This window comes from Parus major, chromosome 4, assembly GCF_001522545.3.
Source record: "Parus major isolate Abel chromosome 4, Parus_major1.1, whole genome shotgun sequence".
Classification (NCBI taxonomy): domain Eukaryota; kingdom Metazoa; phylum Chordata; class Aves; order Passeriformes; family Paridae; genus Parus; species Parus major.
The window spans coordinates 12784198-12802296 of record NC_031771.1 but is presented as its reverse complement, the minus strand read 5'-3'; the positions used below and the strand labels follow the sequence as shown (position 1 = coordinate 12802296).

At 37.4% G+C, this 18099-nt stretch overlaps 1 protein-coding gene across 1 annotated transcript in view; it reads left to right on the top strand.

Moving 5' to 3' along the window:
* Positions 1 to 18099, top strand: part of HHIP (hedgehog interacting protein) — a 75637-nt gene that overhangs the window by 5880 nt on the left and 51658 nt on the right. The window contains exons 2-4 of the mRNA XM_015625760.3: positions 1799 to 1994; positions 9162 to 9318; positions 10117 to 10318. Coding sequence (XP_015481246.1) covers positions 1799 to 1994; positions 9162 to 9318; positions 10117 to 10318 — 555 coding nt within the window. The remainder of the gene's footprint in view (positions 1 to 1798; positions 1995 to 9161; positions 9319 to 10116; positions 10319 to 18099) is intronic.

Below are 18099 nucleotides of genomic sequence, written 5' to 3'. Positions count from 1 at the left end.
ATGTTAATTGCCTGCAAGTGCTGTGAAGCTGAGGATAGTTTGACAGGAGATAGTCTGAAGAATAGAATATTTAATGCATTTAGTGATCCTGGCAAACCTGGAGGAGCTCTTTTTGAAGCCAATGGCAGCATATCCAGAATAAGAGTAGAAGTCAATTGGTGTTCTTCTAATCAGTGGTCCAGTTTCTAACACTAAACTTCAGTGCTCATTTCAGATGGTCTTTTGACAATATATGCATGGTAAGACTAAATTTTCCTGGATAGAGTTTGCCTTCAAAATTAAGGTTATTTTAAATAGGATGTTGTTTAAATGCATGGGCCATATATTGTGAAAAAGTTTGCATACATATCTGTTTTAAACAACTGAAAGTGCATTTCTCTCAAGCACTTGAGGTCTATGAAATTATGCCCCATAAATAAAAAGTTGAGTTCAGACCTCTGTTATCAAAGTACAGCATCCTAGAAGAGAGCTGATCTATGAGATAGTGGACTCAAACATATCCAGAATGTTCTTGCACTAGATAACTTACTTATTAAAAGTGACTTAGATAATTCCCTTTAATGTTACATGGCAAGGGAATGACATTGGAAAGTCCTGCAAAGCAGCTTAGAGATAGGAACTATAGAAAAATTAGCAATCTATTCAAATGTGTGATTTGCAAATATTTACATATTTCATACAATACATGTAGTTACTACATTGGTATTTCTTAATATAAGTGTCTTACAGTCTCTGTTTATAACTGTTTTATGGAAATAGCAGAAAGAACCTGAGCTTTGTTTTTACACTGGATCAGATTCAGACCCTCTCAATGGAGAGAACACATTTCTCACTGCCCACCATTGGGATGAATGATCAAAAAACAATCTGTGTGGTTAACAATAGATTAACAAAGTGCACTGCATTCAAAAGCTAATAAAGACAACTAAGCTGTTTTCCATTATTTTTCACAATTTGATGACATTGCACTCCTTAGGCTCCTGTGTTTACTTAAACACATCATCAGTTGTGGTTTCATGCCTCTTTATGCACTCTGCATATATAATGCATGCTTTTTTCAGTTTCCATATTGACACAAACAAGACATTACAAATTCTGCTTTTTCACTTGTAGTAGAAAAATATGTCTGTAAACATGCACGGTTTCCCACCTCCAAGCAGTGTGCATTAGAGAGAGCAAAAGGCAGGGCAGCATTTAAAGCATGAAAAATCCCTGGCACCTGCTGAAGTCCACAGCAGTCATTTCAGCAGCCATCCTGTGGTGTTGTTCAAGATCCACCTATTTTACAAATACCTAGACATGGTTTTCCTGATGTGTTCTGATGGGAGAATTTTGAATTTTAGTCTCTAAACACTTGAGTAGGCCCCTTACAAGTTAGGATTTTAGGTATTTCTTGTAAGAGAAGTGGGTAGGCCTGCTGCTGTAACTCCCTCCTATATAAATGATTCCTCTAGTTCACAGATTGCCTATGTGATGCCAGGCACAGGTCCTTAAAATAACTTGAGTACTGTTAGTCTTATCTGAGAAGCAAGCTGAGATAGGAAATCTTATTGAAGCTTCTGTAAGAATCCTCTACAAGAAATCAGAGAAATTAAAACCTCACTGTGCCAACAGCATATTGCACATTTCATAGTAAAAACTTTTGCATCTGCAGAATGGTGACATGAAACTCGATGCATTGAGAGTAACTGTATTGGTTCCACTAGCATTATTTATGGCATTAGGCCATGCAATCTTTCTTTCTGTAAGATGGGGACACAGGTCACAGGTTTACTTGTCTCTGGTTTGTGGCTTGCAGGTCCTTTCTGTTACCAACAACACAGAATGTGGAAAGCTACTGGAGGAAATCAAGTGTGCACACTGCTCACCTCACGCTCAGAACCTATTCCACTCACCTGAGAAAGGGGAAACTCCTGAAAAAGAACTAATGCTTCCCTACCTGTGCAAAGACTATTGTAAAGAATTCTATTACACCTGCAGAGGTCATATACCAGGTAAAACACTTAACAAAATATGGGGCTAAAGGATGTCCTGATATGTTGATATTGCCTGAGCAGTTACAGATCCAGCTTGTAACCAAGAAAAGTCCCCACTGATATCCAGGGGAATTTGCCCAAGCAGGGACAGAATGTTTTCAGAGCAGATCTTGTGTGGGGAGGTATATACTTTGAGGGCTTTCTTGACACCCTCCTGTATAACTTGCCATGACACACACATGGTTTGATTTTTGTCAAAGGCACCTGAAACTATTACCTTTGCTGAAATATCAGTGTGTTCATTCTAATCATGCAAACAAGCAGCTAGCCATCCAGAAAGCTCTTCTAAATGATAGATTGCTTTAAAATGCAAGAAATAAAAGGTCTTGGCTGTTTGCTGTAGCCTCTAAAAGCTGATGAGTAAAATGTTTCTTCTGGTGTTGTTACCCTAGAAACTGATGTTTTTTCCACAGGGTTTAAAGCCCATTGGAATCAAAGGGCCCTATTTGATAGACTTCTGTGATCTTTGAATCACTTCCAGCCTGCTGTTAACAACCAAATTCTTAACTTACCTAACACTTCCTCACTGTAGTCAGTGGAGCTAGCTGGACATAACCAAAAGCAGAGTTTGCCCTGTGTTGTCTGAGGCAGTCACCAAATGTGTCCTATCACTTGTAACTGTATCAACAAAATAACCGCAGAAGATGGCTCTTACAGAAACACTGTCTTAAGACACTATTATGTTAAATAACATCTCTGGTATTCCCAATAGTAAATTATTTATATGTTTAAGACTGTCATTTTTAAACTATGCTTTTTTCCCTGTCCAAACACTACTTATAAACAATGCCACACAGGAGAAAATAATTAAATTGGTTAAGAATTTTTTTTTTTCTTTTAAACTAGCAACACAGACTGAAAAAAAGGACTTGATAATGAGATGAAAAATGAATTTGTGAATAGACACTTTTAACATATGAACACAGCTTTGTAATATAATATAAACATATTTGAGTAAAGGGGATAGTTTAAGTGGATGGGATTTGAAGGACAGTTTTTTAATTGCATGTGTACAGTGTGTACTTGTTTTCTCTGAAACCCCAAGAGTGAAGGGATTTTTTTTGCAGTGTTCTTTTATTGACTTGGGAAAACATTTTGAATTTACTTACTTTTTCCCTTTACTGTGGTTTAACATGTATCTCAACCCATTCAAATATGAAAATATTATTATTGTCTTTATAAACTAAGAGATGTTTCTAAGGCTTTCTTAAACCAGCTGTTTCTTGCTCTTTATCACATTCCCCAAAGCAAAGCAGAATAGATCATAGTTGCCAAGACTGCCTGCTGAAGAGCGATAACAGATTAGATATTCTAAATGTTTGGCCCATATAAGAAGTCAGCACAAAGACATTTTTGACATGAGTTTGTAGCTAGCAAAAATGATTTTCATATTCTGCAGAGCAAGACCTTCAGAGTTGTTTGGTGAAAATCTGTGTTTATGAGGAAACAGTTTAATTGAAAAAAGTGAAAGAGGGAAAAGGGGGAAAGAAGGAGGAGGTGGAGAAAGAGAGGGAGTATGAGAAAGGGCTGAGCAGCACAGGAGCTACAGCCACAGGAACCTCACTCCTCAGATCAACATATGTGGTGACGAATGACAAATTTATTTTTCTACAAAGTTTGTGTATATGTAAAACTGCTGAAGTGCATCAAGATGTCAAGTGCTTTTTGTGACCACCCAGGTTGCCTTGAAAGATAACCAGATGAAAGCATAACTTTAGCACTGGGCAGATCACTGTGCTTTGCAGGAAAAGCGCTTACATACTTCAGCATCAGTTAAAATAGGATTTTTCCTACATTAATCAGATGCTAATAATCGTTCTAAATACTTGTCCTGAACATAGCTTGTACTAACAAAAACTTGTTGCATGCTTACATCCACCAACAGGATTAATTTGGTGAGCTGACTAGTACTCATGGTTGTTGATACCTATTCTAGGATTGCCCAAAGGTATTCATTAAGATTCATCTTGCCTCTTTCTGAAAAGATGGCCTATAGGATTTTAATATAGTTTCATAGTCATGTTCATTCTGAAATATAAGTAATTAAAATGACTTATTTGGGGGTTCTGTGTTCCTTGTGAGACTTGTATATCTGTAATAATATTTATTGCAAAAGAAAGAAGAAAAAATAGAAAATGTGGAAGCTATATTTTCAGCTTAGCCTGGAGGATTTTACAAAGAGTTGAAAATTAACAGTCCCCCAAACCCAAGGTCTCTGGCAATGATTCACTGTGCATTTGTTAATATGTCAAATAATTATTCTTCCTCCATTAGGGAGTGCTAATTGTTTCTGAACACTAATACAACGGAGTTTAAGGAAATTGCTGACTACAAAAATAATTGTATCCCTTAAGTCCTGTGCAAATGAGAAGTATTATGAACATTTTAAGACAGCAAGCACCTTTTCTGGGATTGAAATGTTCACAGTACATTTTAACCAAGAAGGCCGAGCAATTATGTATCAGGTTTTGTCATGAATTAGCTTCAAAAATGAATTTATTGTTCTGTCTGCTGCAAAGATGAAAATCCTAGCAGATGCTTGGTTAACTCTTTTGAAGACAGCAGTTTGCCCACCAGTTATGACTATATCAGAACTTCCACTGACTTCTTTCGGAATATTGAGAGAAAATGTGGACCCTATTCTTTATTCAAGCAGAATAATATCAGAAGCTGTTAGGATTGTATGGATGAGCAGAAAGGTGTTATGTTTCCCAAAGACTTTGAGATTAGAGCTGCTCTGCTTCATTCCAGATAACTGTTCTGATTATTTCCCATCTAATCTTTACTGCAAGCCTCAGTTTAAGAGATTATTGATGGAGACACTGGAGTTAAGTGATTTAATGAAGTGTCTTCAGTCAATATGAATTTTAAGTTTTCCCTTTCCATAAGGGAAGACTGTCTAGCATTTATTACTAATACAGCTAGTAAAGAGAGGCACAGCTGATTCTGCCTTTAGACATAAGCAGAAACTTGATCCATGCCATTTGAAGTGACATATTCTAAGGAACAAACCTGTGCCACAGCCACGGTGCCATCCAAGGATGTGGGAGAGATTTTGAGCTATCTGGCCTCCATTATTTTCATTTGAAGAAATGGCTTCCAGATGACTGTGGGTGAATTCAGATCCAGGCCCAGATCTGAATCCAGACATTACCAGAAGAGACATCTGATAGGATTTTTCAAGCGCCAAACACACTGTTCCAAAATGTTGGAATTTTAGCCCAAAACATTGGAATTCTAAGAGATTCTCCAGCTCACAGAGCAATTCTGGAAGTTCTAACATGGCTGATTATTAGTCACAGTCAACATAGTCAAACTCCAGAAAAATAGTAGTGGCTGGTAAATTTGGTACTAGTAATAAGAGCACGAAGGGGATCAACTCTTTCCCTGCCTGTGTGCAGGAACATGCAGTGTCTGAGCAGGAGAAGAGGGTCACCAGTCACTTAAAAACCAGTTGGAAATGATGAGAGTTACCAGTGGACTTACTACATTTTGAAACAATCTGTCTGAAACTACGTCTTTGGTTCTCAACTGGCAGTTGAAAAGAGAGGAGAATGTGGGGGTTTTGTGCACAAATTCATATCTAGCTGTCAAAGATAGAAATCAGAAAAAAAACCCAAAAGGTAAAGGGGACTTTGACACAATGTTGAACTGTATGCTCAAGGTCACAGAGAAATAAAGCAGGTGAGCCTGCCTTCCAGATGCCCTCAAAGGCAGTGCAGGTTTATTCAGATGAGTGGATCAAACTCAATCCTGTGTGCAATGCAAGCAGGAGAGAGTGAATAGAAACTTGACTTGCTGCAAAGACTGAGACATGTGCTACCATGGCACTGGAGTTGTGTGTCAAAGAGAAGAGGCAAGGGAATGGGTAATCAGGGAATCCAGCAAAGTGGAATTTGGTGAAGGTAGGATAGGAAGGGAGATACAGTGTGAGGAACAACTGGCTGCACATACAAGTGGAGAGAGGAGGTGGGGATCAGCTGGGAGCAGTTTTCCTTTGAAAAGGCTTTTAATCTTGCAATTTATTCCCACAGTGTTTTATAAAGGCGAACACAGAAAGCCTTCACTGTAGCTGCCTTAACTGAAAAGCCTGTCGTTGGATTCTTGTTTGCAAGACAGAAAGTTTAGCATAGAAATGCAAGCCTGTGCAAAATCTGACACTTAAACATGATGTTTAATCATCCTTTGTGATTTCAATTTTCTTTGTTAACACAGGCACTGCTCTGTCAACATGTACACAGCTGGTAGGAAATTTGTAATAATATGTATGAGTCTTTTAAAATAAATTAGTAAGTACAGAAATTCACACAGGACCAAGGGTTGCAGTCCCTATTACTTTTTTTTCTTTTTTTTTTCTTTTCTTCAAACAATTCTAGTGCTTAGGGGCACTTGTCAGGGACCATTCTTCTGGACACTGTACAAACTCTGAACAAAATGGAAAACTGTACACTAAGGACCTTACAATCTAAGCATGAGAAAGAAGATAATAAATGGCTACAAGCAGATAGGAGAGTAGAAGCAAATGTTTCTCTAAATGTCCTCATTGAAGCTGTTAGTATGTTAAATGGAGCATATATAACACATGGAGATTTTTTTTTCTAAATTACTATGGTTTTTATAGAACAAAATAGCAAATTCCACCCTTAATGCACAGGTGAAACTGTATTTACAGAGGTTACATTCCTTCCAGTAATGCAACATTTTTCATAGTTTAATTCTAACTCCACTTTTTTACAAGCATTTCTAATGAAAACGGTTCATAACACGGATAGGTTTATTATAGATGTTTTAGGACCAGGATAATGATCCTTATCCTTTCTTAGAATCTGCTGATGGGTTTGCTAAACAGCAAAAGGCAACTGCAGTGCACCATGCACTTTAGTGCATGATATAATATTTCATGAGGCAAAGGGATTAGTCCTACATATAAGAAAAGGCATTGCACTGGTAAAGTGAGTTTGCATCTGATTATTATTTGAAATGGAAGTGTACTGAGTGAACCACGTGATCACAACCTGCTCTGGGTTTCCCTGACTAAAGATAACACTCAAGCCAAGAGAAGTTTGTCTTTAGTAAATAGTAAATGGTACTTGGAAAATTCTAGAAATTCTTAGTAATTGTACACCTCCAATTTGCTATTGCATTTTTCAAATGACCCACTGTGCCTGGAGAAATAAATTATTAAAGACAAACCCCTGTATTCTTAAGTTAAATAATTCAACAGCAAGAATTTAGATTACCTTTGATTTTGGCATTATATTTACAAGCCTTGGAATACTACTCTATGATTATATCAGAGTTTCTCTTCAGTTGTTCCACTTGAAATTACATCTCCCATTTTCTCAAAATAACTACTATAAATTAAAAGCAGCTCCTCAGAGACGAAATTTACTGAAGCTTCAAATCACAGTAATTAAACATTTACACCACAACACACTATCCTGTGTTTCCAGATATTATTTTATAGAAATCAAAATGTGCTTTGTCGTGTCATTTTTCCAATTTTTAAGGAATTCCGTTTTTAAGGAAGATGTATATGAAAAGAAGTACAGTTGGGTGGGAAAGGCTTTTCACTCCACAAGAATTCTGGGATCCAAAAAATTTTCCTATTCCACATAAGGAAGAAATTGAACTCTTTTGAAATTTTCCATGGAGAAAGCCACAGAGAGACCACCCCAGGATGGCTAATAAAGTCGTTGTTAGGACATTTACTTGGGAAATGGGAGACTTAGGGTCAAACTCTTGCCTGACAGATGAGGGGCATTGACCTGAATATTCCTCTTCCTAATGAAACACCCTAATTACAAGACATTGGAGTATAGTGATACAAGGTTTGCTGTCTGGTTCTGTCTTTTTCATTTAGACCAGAAGTTTGAGCTTGGACCAGAAACATCATGTTAAGTAAAATTTTGTCAAAACTGATAATGTTTCTGAAAAAGCTCTGCTTGTAAGAAATTGGCATTTTCCAATGAAACACAGCTGTCCCTGATCAGTTCTTACTGTACATTGTAAGCCAGAGGTTTTATGGCCAAGATCTGTGGATTACTGCATTATTCACAAGTGGTAAAGCCATGCATAAATTAGGCCTCTAATTCCAATTAAGTGCTAATTCTGTGTATCCTATGAGTTATGTCCTGGACTATAGTACATCCTAAGACAGTTGCCAGTAATGCAAACAGGAACTAAGGTAACTTAAGACATATTATCTTAACAATGTTCTGGTAAAAGACTATGTGTATAACCAGCCAGACTCTGTCTTCTTAGATTTAGTACTCCTGATTAAAACCTGGATAGAAACTACTAGAAATAGGTTTGTGAACAGAAATACATATTGTTTTAATGTCCTTAAACATAATGCAAGAAAGTAATAGCAGTAGTGGCAGGGTTTTTCTTTAAAGGCTCTCCTTTTATCAACTTTGTTTTTCTCTGGGTCTTCGAAGTCCTTCCCATTTTAACCTAAAACCTAAGGACCACCTTTCACCCAATGCTGCATGAGACATATCCCCCTTTTCAGGGGATGGGGTTGAGGAAGTAGACTCCAGCATGGAACACTGCTCAGCTACTTTAATGCTGGGAGTCACCCAGAGGCCAGCTGGGTGTCAACACGGTGCAGTTTTCAGCACTACTTCCCACTTCTCACCTCTCCAGCCAATGTCCTTTGCTGGCAGCAATCCACAAAATCTTCACTGCATGGCTTTTGCCAGAGTCTTCACTGAGATTTTGACTAGAACTAATCACTTATTTTAAAAAAGTTAAACAGAAGCTGCTCGAGCTATTTTACAGCAGATACTGCACTCGATTGTTAGGGTTAAAATTAGGGAGAAGTGTGTCACAGCCTCAACTCTGAGCTATGTCTCTTAATATTTTAGTGAGAGAACTGTTGTGTCATTTTGAATGAAGCTTAAGCACACAGAAAATAAGGTTTAATACAAATACAGATGAATAAACTGGAAAAGGCAATGCTCAGTTTGTGTTTATACATTTGTGTTTACTCAGAGCAAACTTTTTTGCAGATAGCCCTTTGTTTAAAATGACCTCTTTTTCCACTGTAATCTGAGTTTGATGACACAAAACTGCAGACATGACAACACACTAAATATTTGTATGCTCTTTTGCATTTTTAAGGTTTCCTCCAAACTACAGCTGATGAGTTTTGCTATTACTATGCAAGAAAAGATGGTGGTGTGTGCTTTCCAGATTTTCCAAGAAAACAAGTGCGAGGGCCGGCTTCTAACTCCCTGGACCACATGGAAGAATATGACAAAGAGGAAGAGATCAGCAGGTTCATAAAGATAAATGCTGTTTAATCTGAAAAAAAAAAGCCCTAGAAAAGCCTGTGGTTTTCCCAGTGAAACAGCTCAGTGTGTGCTTATGCTGAGCAGCTGTGTTTTCCAGATGTGACTTTCTTTTGCTGCTGCTAGTGTACGTCAAAAGAGAAAGTTACACAATCTTCAGCACTTCAGTACCATTTCATATTTGCCTGGCTGAAAAGGTGTTAGAATCCTGCTCTGATCCACCCTGTGGATCTTGGTTATCATCCAGCCTGTGGATCATTCGTAGTTCTGTACCTAAATTTAATATTGCTAAAAAACTACGATAAGTATATTAGTAAACTATTTATGCCATGATCTTCAATTTATTTCATTTGTGGGGTTTTTTTTTGTGAAAATAATTGGATTATTCCATAAGTAATTATTTTTAAATGGATTTTAGAAGCCAAATTTTATCCAAATGATGAAATTTACTGTGTTTATTTTATAGTAGAAATTCTGTAATTTCTAAATTATTCTCTTTTTTGCAAAAATGTTTCCCTCCCATTGCTCTACATTTTGGATCTAAGTTTATTTAATGTTCTATTTTTTGTATGCAGACCAAATTTTCCTCAAGTTCAAGGTGATTTTCTGTATTATGTGCTTGCATACATTCAAGGGAATAATTTATACACATTAATATATTAAAAAAATATTATAAACCTGATTTTACTATCATTGCAGAGCAATAATTTTATCTTTTAGGGGCATTTTTGTGTCATGGTTACGAGAAAGAAGAAATGTCTCACTATTTCTTTAAATTTCTTTAGAAAACACAAGCACAACTGCTTCTGTATTCAGGAGGTTGTGAGCGGACTAAGGCAACCTGTTGGAGCAGTACATTGTGGGGATGGATCCCATCGCCTCTTTATTCTTGAGAAAGAAGGATACGTGAAGATTTTTACTCCCGAAGGAGACATACTCAAGGAGCCTTTTTTGGATATACACAAGCTTGTTCAAAGTGGAATAAAGGTTGGATTTTATACTTACCTCTACCTTTTTATATTTTAGCATGTATATGGGAGAAACGGGAAAAATATTTTTAGGAATTAATTAAATTTAAATAACAAAAAGGAGTAATGATAAGAGACACCTCAGTTCTTCCTGGCAAAGAAGTGAAAACTTGTAAACGGAAGGGAAAACAGCATCTTGTAACTCTTATCAAACCTTTTTGTTTCCCTTCATTTTTTTTCCTCACTTTGAGTTCAAATGAAACTATTTAGCACCAGCATTCCACAGCAATATCTTTGTATTTTCATCATTTGGGCTCATTTCCATCCCACTGAATTCATGAGTTTTTCTGTGGTACCAGTGGGAGCAAGTTTGGCTTAGGGCCTCCCCTGCCCTCTGGGTACTCAGTGATGCCCAGGCAGCTGGATGCAGGAGGGGGCCTGGGAATGCTCAGGGATGCCCTGGAGAGGAACAGGGGTGCTCATTACCTCTTGGCTCGACCCCAAATGTAGCACAAGCTGCCCTGGGTGGGAGCCTGCTTTAAAACTGCGTGTATTGGAGGGGCACATAAAAGTGACTGACCCTCTAAATTCAGACATGAGGGTTGCTGGGACAAGCAGCTTCCATCCTGTTCACTGGGAACACTTTCATGGTCAGGCCAGTGAGTGGGGAATGGGCACTGATGGGAATATGTTGGAAGGTGGAGGTGAGAAATTACATCTGGTTATGGGGTAAGTACCAATGGAAAACTCGTAAATCTATTGAAAGGCATTTTACTTCTGGTATGCTGTCAAGTGTTGTTCCATGTTGATTTCTTGTCACAATTCAGAGTGGTAATGCAAGTAGAATTCAGATATATAAAGAAGTTTTAAGCTGTAATCAGGTTATGCCTAGAGCAGTGAGGACCATGTATCAAAAAGTCTTCATGGATGAAAGTTATATTGACATACTCTTGACAGAGGGGTCTTAAATAATAAATGTGACAAAATAGATCAATTTGAAATGCATAGCACATGGTAATGATAATTTTGTTTCAGCTAGAAGAGCAAGAGGCCAGTTAGACTTTTCTGAGAGAAAATCTCAGAGGTTTTTAGTGTGTGTTGAAAAAGAGAGTGAAACATATTGCACCTTTTTCAGGAAAAAAAAACATTTTATGTATTTTGCTGAATGCTTCCCTTTCTGCCTCTGCAGATAACCATTATATTCAAGATACCCAAACAGAAGGGACTTGTCAGGGGTATTTTTGAACAATCATCTAAGGCTGTTTCGTATTTCTTAAACAAAAGTTCTGATCACTTGTACTTGTGGAAAACTGACAGTGAAATTTCCACAGAACTGCTATTGGTCCCAAAGAAACCTTTCTCAAGGAAACTTTTACACCTTCAACTTAGAGGCATGGCTAAATGGAAAACTGATTTTCCATGCTTCTGAACAGCCACTAACCTGCTTGATATGACTCTCAACAGGTACCCTCAGGATCAGATTCAACTTTTAGATCTGTTTTAAATCCGTGACACGATCTTTTTAATCTATACTATACTAACCATTATGTAATGCTCTACACTGGATCTGTTTCAACTATAACATTTTGTGTAAATAATTTGATGTGTCAAAGCTAGAAAGTCTAATTCAATTCCCTGAGATAACAGTCCAGTGACTGAGAATAATTGTATTGAAGTGTTAAATGCAGGCTGGCAAGAACCAAGGCTTCATGTACTTTGCAGGTAAGGAAAAAGGAAATGTGCCTAGGAGGAAGACTCCAGCTCTTAAACAGAAAGAGTAAAGAATTTGTAGAATGAGTACATTACATAACATAATAAATAAATCAAAAACCCCAAAACCCATATAAGCAAAATGGTAGTTTTAAAACAAGGGTTCTTAAACACTTTTACATTTATCCTCTGCAGTCTGATTCCTTGTTCATGGTCTCTTACCCACAAGGATGGGAGGTCACTGTGGCAATGGCAGAATTGTCACTACTTGATGGATTATTTGATTTTACTTATCTGTTACACACTTCAGTACTAGAAATCAGTAATGGAGAATACTCTGTTGATAGATGATTTCCCAGCAGGCAGTGAAGAACAGTCAACAGTTAAAAAAAACCTCAACAAAACACTGCATCCACTTGCATGGTGCAAACATCACAGAATGTGTCCTCTGTGCTCACTCAGGAAACATGTATAGCGCCAGAATTTGGATGTACACACTTTGAAGAAAACAAAAACCACTCTCCTGTTTTTCAGCCTCGGAGCAGTAATAGAAAGAAAAGGGAAACTTTTTTTTTTCTCTAAAAAGAAGTGTAAAAGTTTTCTCTTTTATACTCAAGTGTCTGAAAACAGCAGCTTCTGCTATTTTCTCTCTGTACTGAAATACAAACAAATACTTAAGTCCAACAATAGTTGAAACATCAAAAATACTTTTTCAGACTTTTAGAGACATATGTTGTATGCAATAAATAATTAGAATAATGATAATGATAATGCTAATAATGCAGCTGTGGTTGAATCAAAGGTAATATAAATTGCTGCCTCTGAGAAGAATTTTAGACAGCTGTCCCTATAACATATTTTTCATGGCAATAGATGGAATAATAAAGTGGTGGTTGATTTTGTCTTCCTTTTTTAATGTCAAGAGGAAATTTAGCAGTGATAAAATCATTATATTGTCAAAAGTAGCAAATCTGTTCCAAAGAATCAACTTTCAACTATCTTGAGGCTGCTGTAACCAAGAAACTGAAGTGATATATTTCCTTTATAAAAATAATCCTGGAGGTTAGTTTTGATTTCACTAACATCTTTCGCTCATTACAGCACTGGCAGTCAGATAAGGAGGAAAACAATATACAAAAACCAGAGGAAGAGAGATGATTGCATTGTATAACAATGAGTCATGTTTCCCTCCTAAAAAGATGCCTTTTTGTTTCTCTAATGGATCTTCTGGTCCCTGTATTGATGAAATTCATTGCTGTGAGCAAGTCTGTAGGGTTTCTTCACGGGCCCTGCTGCCCAAAGCACATCAATATGTTTGGACTTGCTTCCTGTACATCATTCCTGGGAAAGTCTGTGGATATAAAGAGAAAGTAAGAAGTGGTACAATTCTTTGCCTAAGTTTTATTGGTCTATTGGCTTTTAATGTTCATTAAAGTCACTGAGGTTCTCTGCTTGAAAATTGTTGCTGCAACACAATTACTGACAGTTACATTATTTAATTTTAAGGAGTTCAAATTAAAAAGGAGCAGTGATAATTTTATCCACTGCTAGTATCTCAGAAGGAATTAGCACAAGTGTGGAGAAGCATTTCATAACAGAGATAGATTCCATGAATGGATGATAGTGACCTGTGCTTCTTGGTGGCCCTACTCAAGAGAACATTAGATGCAGGATTCCTGAAGGTTAAAAAAAAAAAAACAAACCAAAAAAAGCTTAAGAACAAATTTTTCTTTGCACATCTTCTAATTCCTAAAATTTTTTGACAGCACAGTTAGCAGAAATGCTTTTTTGATCTTATATTTTTTTACTTAGTTGTTGGAAGCCATGAATGGATAAATCAATAATTTGCTAGTTCAACATCTGTGGCCTTCTTCAATGCATTTTATGTCACCCTGGCTACATAAGTATTGTAGTGTGTGTGCATGGATCAGGCACTTGGCCAACCCCCTCCTGTCACCTCCTCCCCTATGTCAGGAACGTGGAGACAAGAAAAAGCTGCATACCTTGGTCTTGCCTCAAAGCTGAGCAAGGACATGAGTGAGACATGGACCTGTAACTCAAATCTAGGCCATGCACCTGGCTCAACTATTTAGGAATATCTAGCCCACTGTAATGGAGAAAATTCTCATTCCATCTCTTAATACATTAAAGTACCCATTAATATTGTGAACTCTCCTGAGCAGTTCAGGAAGAAGAAAAGAATGAACCTTTTGCCAAAAAAAAACCAAAAAAAACCAAAAAAACCCCATAAAATACCCAAACTAAAAGTCTGCTTCCCTGTTTTGGTTATTTACTGCTCCATTATGTTGTGGTGAAGAGAGTTGTTAGTTGCAGAGCAACATTTTAGCATTCTTCCTTCAAAGTTATGTTGCAAAGACAAACCTTTAATGAAAATATTAGAACCCATTTTTTCTTTCAGTCTGATTTTCACTACTGTTATTTTCTTTCTGTTTTAAACTATTGCCTAGTAGAAAAGAGGTAGAAAGTTGAAATGAGAAGCTATTGAAATATTAATGGTAACACTTTAAGTGGCATTTAAGGGGACCTTAATCAATTATTTAGAAAATTTAGACCTGATGTGTCTGAAACTACTGTCAAAATTTAGTCAAAATAATTAAAGGCTCCAATAGTATCATGCAAATCTGATTTCATCCCATAATGCACTCAGCAGGGGGGAAAAAAAAGTGTCAAAACATTCCAAGCTCATGGATTTAATGACTTCTTGAGGTGCAACAATGCTGAATATGCTGTTATTACAAGATCAGCCCAGTCACCTTGCACTCAAGATTGTATCTAACTTACAGAAAATTGGTCAATGTTGTAGCAGTTCTCCAACTTTTCATACTCCTGTGACTGTATTTTATCTTATTAACTGTATTATTTCCTAAGATTTGGAAACTTTTAGGTTAGCAGCAGTCACCATAAAATGTAGCACAACCTATTACATCAATTTTCACTTACTTGCTTCTCTCCTGAGCCCAGAAACCTGTATTGGTCTAAAATATATTGGTCTAAAATATATTGTTCAGGAGGGAAGGCATCAAGGTATGGTTTGGCAACAACAAAAAAATTAGGAGCTTACCACTTCTCTTGGGAATTAAATGCTATAATCACCTTTCATGATACTTTCTGAAAAGCTAAGTAGCTCTAGGGCTGCAAATGTTAGTCCTTAAATCATTTTTGTGGTCCTTCCCTATAATCATTCAACTTCCCCAAATCCTTTTAAAACGAAGGACCTCAGAACTGTACAAAGTAGCCAAGTTTACATCTTACTGCTGCCAGTGGTAAAATCAAGTCCCTGTAGTTAGAAGGTCGTTTTCTACTTATAAATCCACTGACTGAACGAGCTCTTTAGGTAGGAATTGCAGCAGGGCTTCATGTTCAGTTGCTTGTCATCTCTGATCCTTAGGCTATTTTCAGTTTATTGCTTCCTTTTTTTTTTTCTGTTTTCTTTTTCATTGTGTCTAAGCTCTGGTGCAGCTCTGGTGTGTATCTGCTGGCTACAGGGTCATAAATTGTGCAGCCAGCAAGAACGGCTGCACTCTGCTGCACTTTGCCTCACACAGTGCTGAGAGAAGAAACCCCTGCAAAATGGGTGTCCTTAAATTTGCCATTATGCAATTACAACTTGCACTTGTGTAGAGATTCAGTTATTTATATATATATTTTTAGCTAGTAATAAAATATTTCTCGTGCATCTCATGGGGATGTCATGATAAAGGGCAAAGTCTCTGAGAAAGGAAAGGGCAGGACAGGGGAGTGAAGGGAAAAGGGACAGAAAATCTTAGTTAAATGGTATCAGAGATTACTGTTGAAAACATATGAGTTAAACTCAACCTCTGTCACCTTCTCTGATCTAAGATTGCTTTTCCTTGTCACAAACACTTAAACAGAAACTCCCCTAAATATTAAGCCATAGTCACCTTCTTAGTTCATCTTGCTTTCAAATTAACATCAGTAAGACTACTTTATGTGTGTTTTTTAATTCCCAAAGTTTTTTAAATGCTGTATTCCTATTTAATTCTTTACAAATATTTTAGCAGTCAATTATCTTTGCAGGGGGAAAAAAAACTCCACAGAAATATCTGACAATTATTTTAAGTGTATGCTCAGCTTTTAGATGAGTTAAAAGTTAGGTATTTCTCTTTTGGTAGTTTTTATATCAGAGCACAAGTGCTTTCAGCCCTGCAGAGTCTTAATTAATGAGTGATCCAGTGATTCAGGTAGGAATTTTCTGTGATGCCATGAAGACTGCTGTGGAACACAGCAATTCATTTGTTTAGTATAAGAATATGGCAGTAGACTGTCAGGTGTTAAATATGTTAGCTGTGCTGCTCTGAGCCAATTATTCCAGAGTTTCTCAGGATCAAATGAGCCTCTGGTCACCACAGGCATCCTTTTGATGCATGATTACTAGTGAAACATCTACTGTGCCTTCATGTTTGTGTCATGATACTGGAACAGACTGTCCAGGGAAGTGGTGGAATCACCACCCCCAAAGTGTTCAAAAGGCAGGTGGATGTGGCACTTGGGGATGTGGTTTAGTGGTAAAAAATGGTGGTGCTGGTTAATGGTTGCATTTAATGAACATAAAGGTCTTGGCCAAAGTTAATGATTCCATAACTCTGTAACATTTAATCACATGAATATGTATCACTCAGGTCATTCAACATATAATCAAATATTTTTTGTTTTTTAAATTTCCACTACCTCCAGCACTGCAAAAGCCTGCTCCAAGAAGCTTGTAAGAGGTTGTGCTGTCTTTGCAATGAGGAGTGGCTACAGAAAACTACAGTAAGCCAGGGATAAAATCTATTTAAAACTTAGGGTGGGAATGAGATTTTTTGTGTTATTTGCTGAATTGCTCGTTCTGTCACTGATACAATTTCTCACATATTCCTCTTGACTGGATGTGTACATTTGTTCTTGCATCTTGTTGATGCACAGAGCAGATCTGTGTTAACATATACACTGTCCACTGATACCTACAGGATTTATGTTACTAACAGAATACCCACCATTCACATAATTCATGCTAATCCTTCCATACAAGTCCAGCAATTTCAATTTATTTTCCTCTGATGAGGCTGAAATCAATGAACCTTTCTTGAACATTTTGCCCTGACATCACAACAAGCTGTGCTCTCCTCCACTAAGCACTAGCTTGTATCCTCCACAAAGGTTATTTGCTCTCTGCTCCCTTGAAAGCTGAATTTACAGTGGCTACTAAGTTCATGACCAATTAGTCCCAAAAGGGATTATTTTGATGTGTGGGGAGAAAGGGAAGCAGGGGAAAGTTGTATTTCTCTCCAGGCTGCACTGGAAGGATGATTAAGAGATCCTATCCGAAGTTCTTCATTGTTCAACCCAATGGGCCTGCAATTCTTCAGTTATTCAGAAACAAGCTATGAAAACTCTGGAAAGTATATCCTCATTGTTCTACCAGACCAAGTTCTCATTTCTATATGAAGAATAGGAATAGTCCCCTAGAATAACAATGTTGGGGCACAGAACATAATTATGTTATATATTCTATGATAAATAAATCAAAATTTCATTTCAATTCCATTCTACAATTAATTGCACCAGTGCTGAGTGCAAACTTCATTGGCTGTCCTGCTCCTGTACTTCTATGAGTAATGAAGTGGTAAATCCATGTAAGATATGTGCATAGGCCCAGGTAGGGGGGAAAAGTGAATAAAATCATTGACACATAACAGTAATACATTTTGGGGTGTTCTTGGGTGTCCTGAACTCCTCTTTCAGTGTATGAAAAGGGGGACTCTAGCATGTGAGAAACTGAAACACTACATTGCCTGTGTTGCAAAAATGACAGACCTTGGGTTTCTCCTGGAGACTGCAGAGGGAAGTGATGAAGACTATTTTTCAGCACAGGACTTGCAGGTGAAGTGATGTCAGGTCACAGGACATGGGGGTTTCTCACTCATCCAAGAGGTCAGAAGACCAGCAGTCAGACCTGTGGCACAACAGACATAATTTTTGAGGCCACACCTCACCTGTGACCTGCCCACTAGGCACCACAATTAATTGCTTTGAAATGTCTTGACATAATTGGAGAAGAAAACTCAG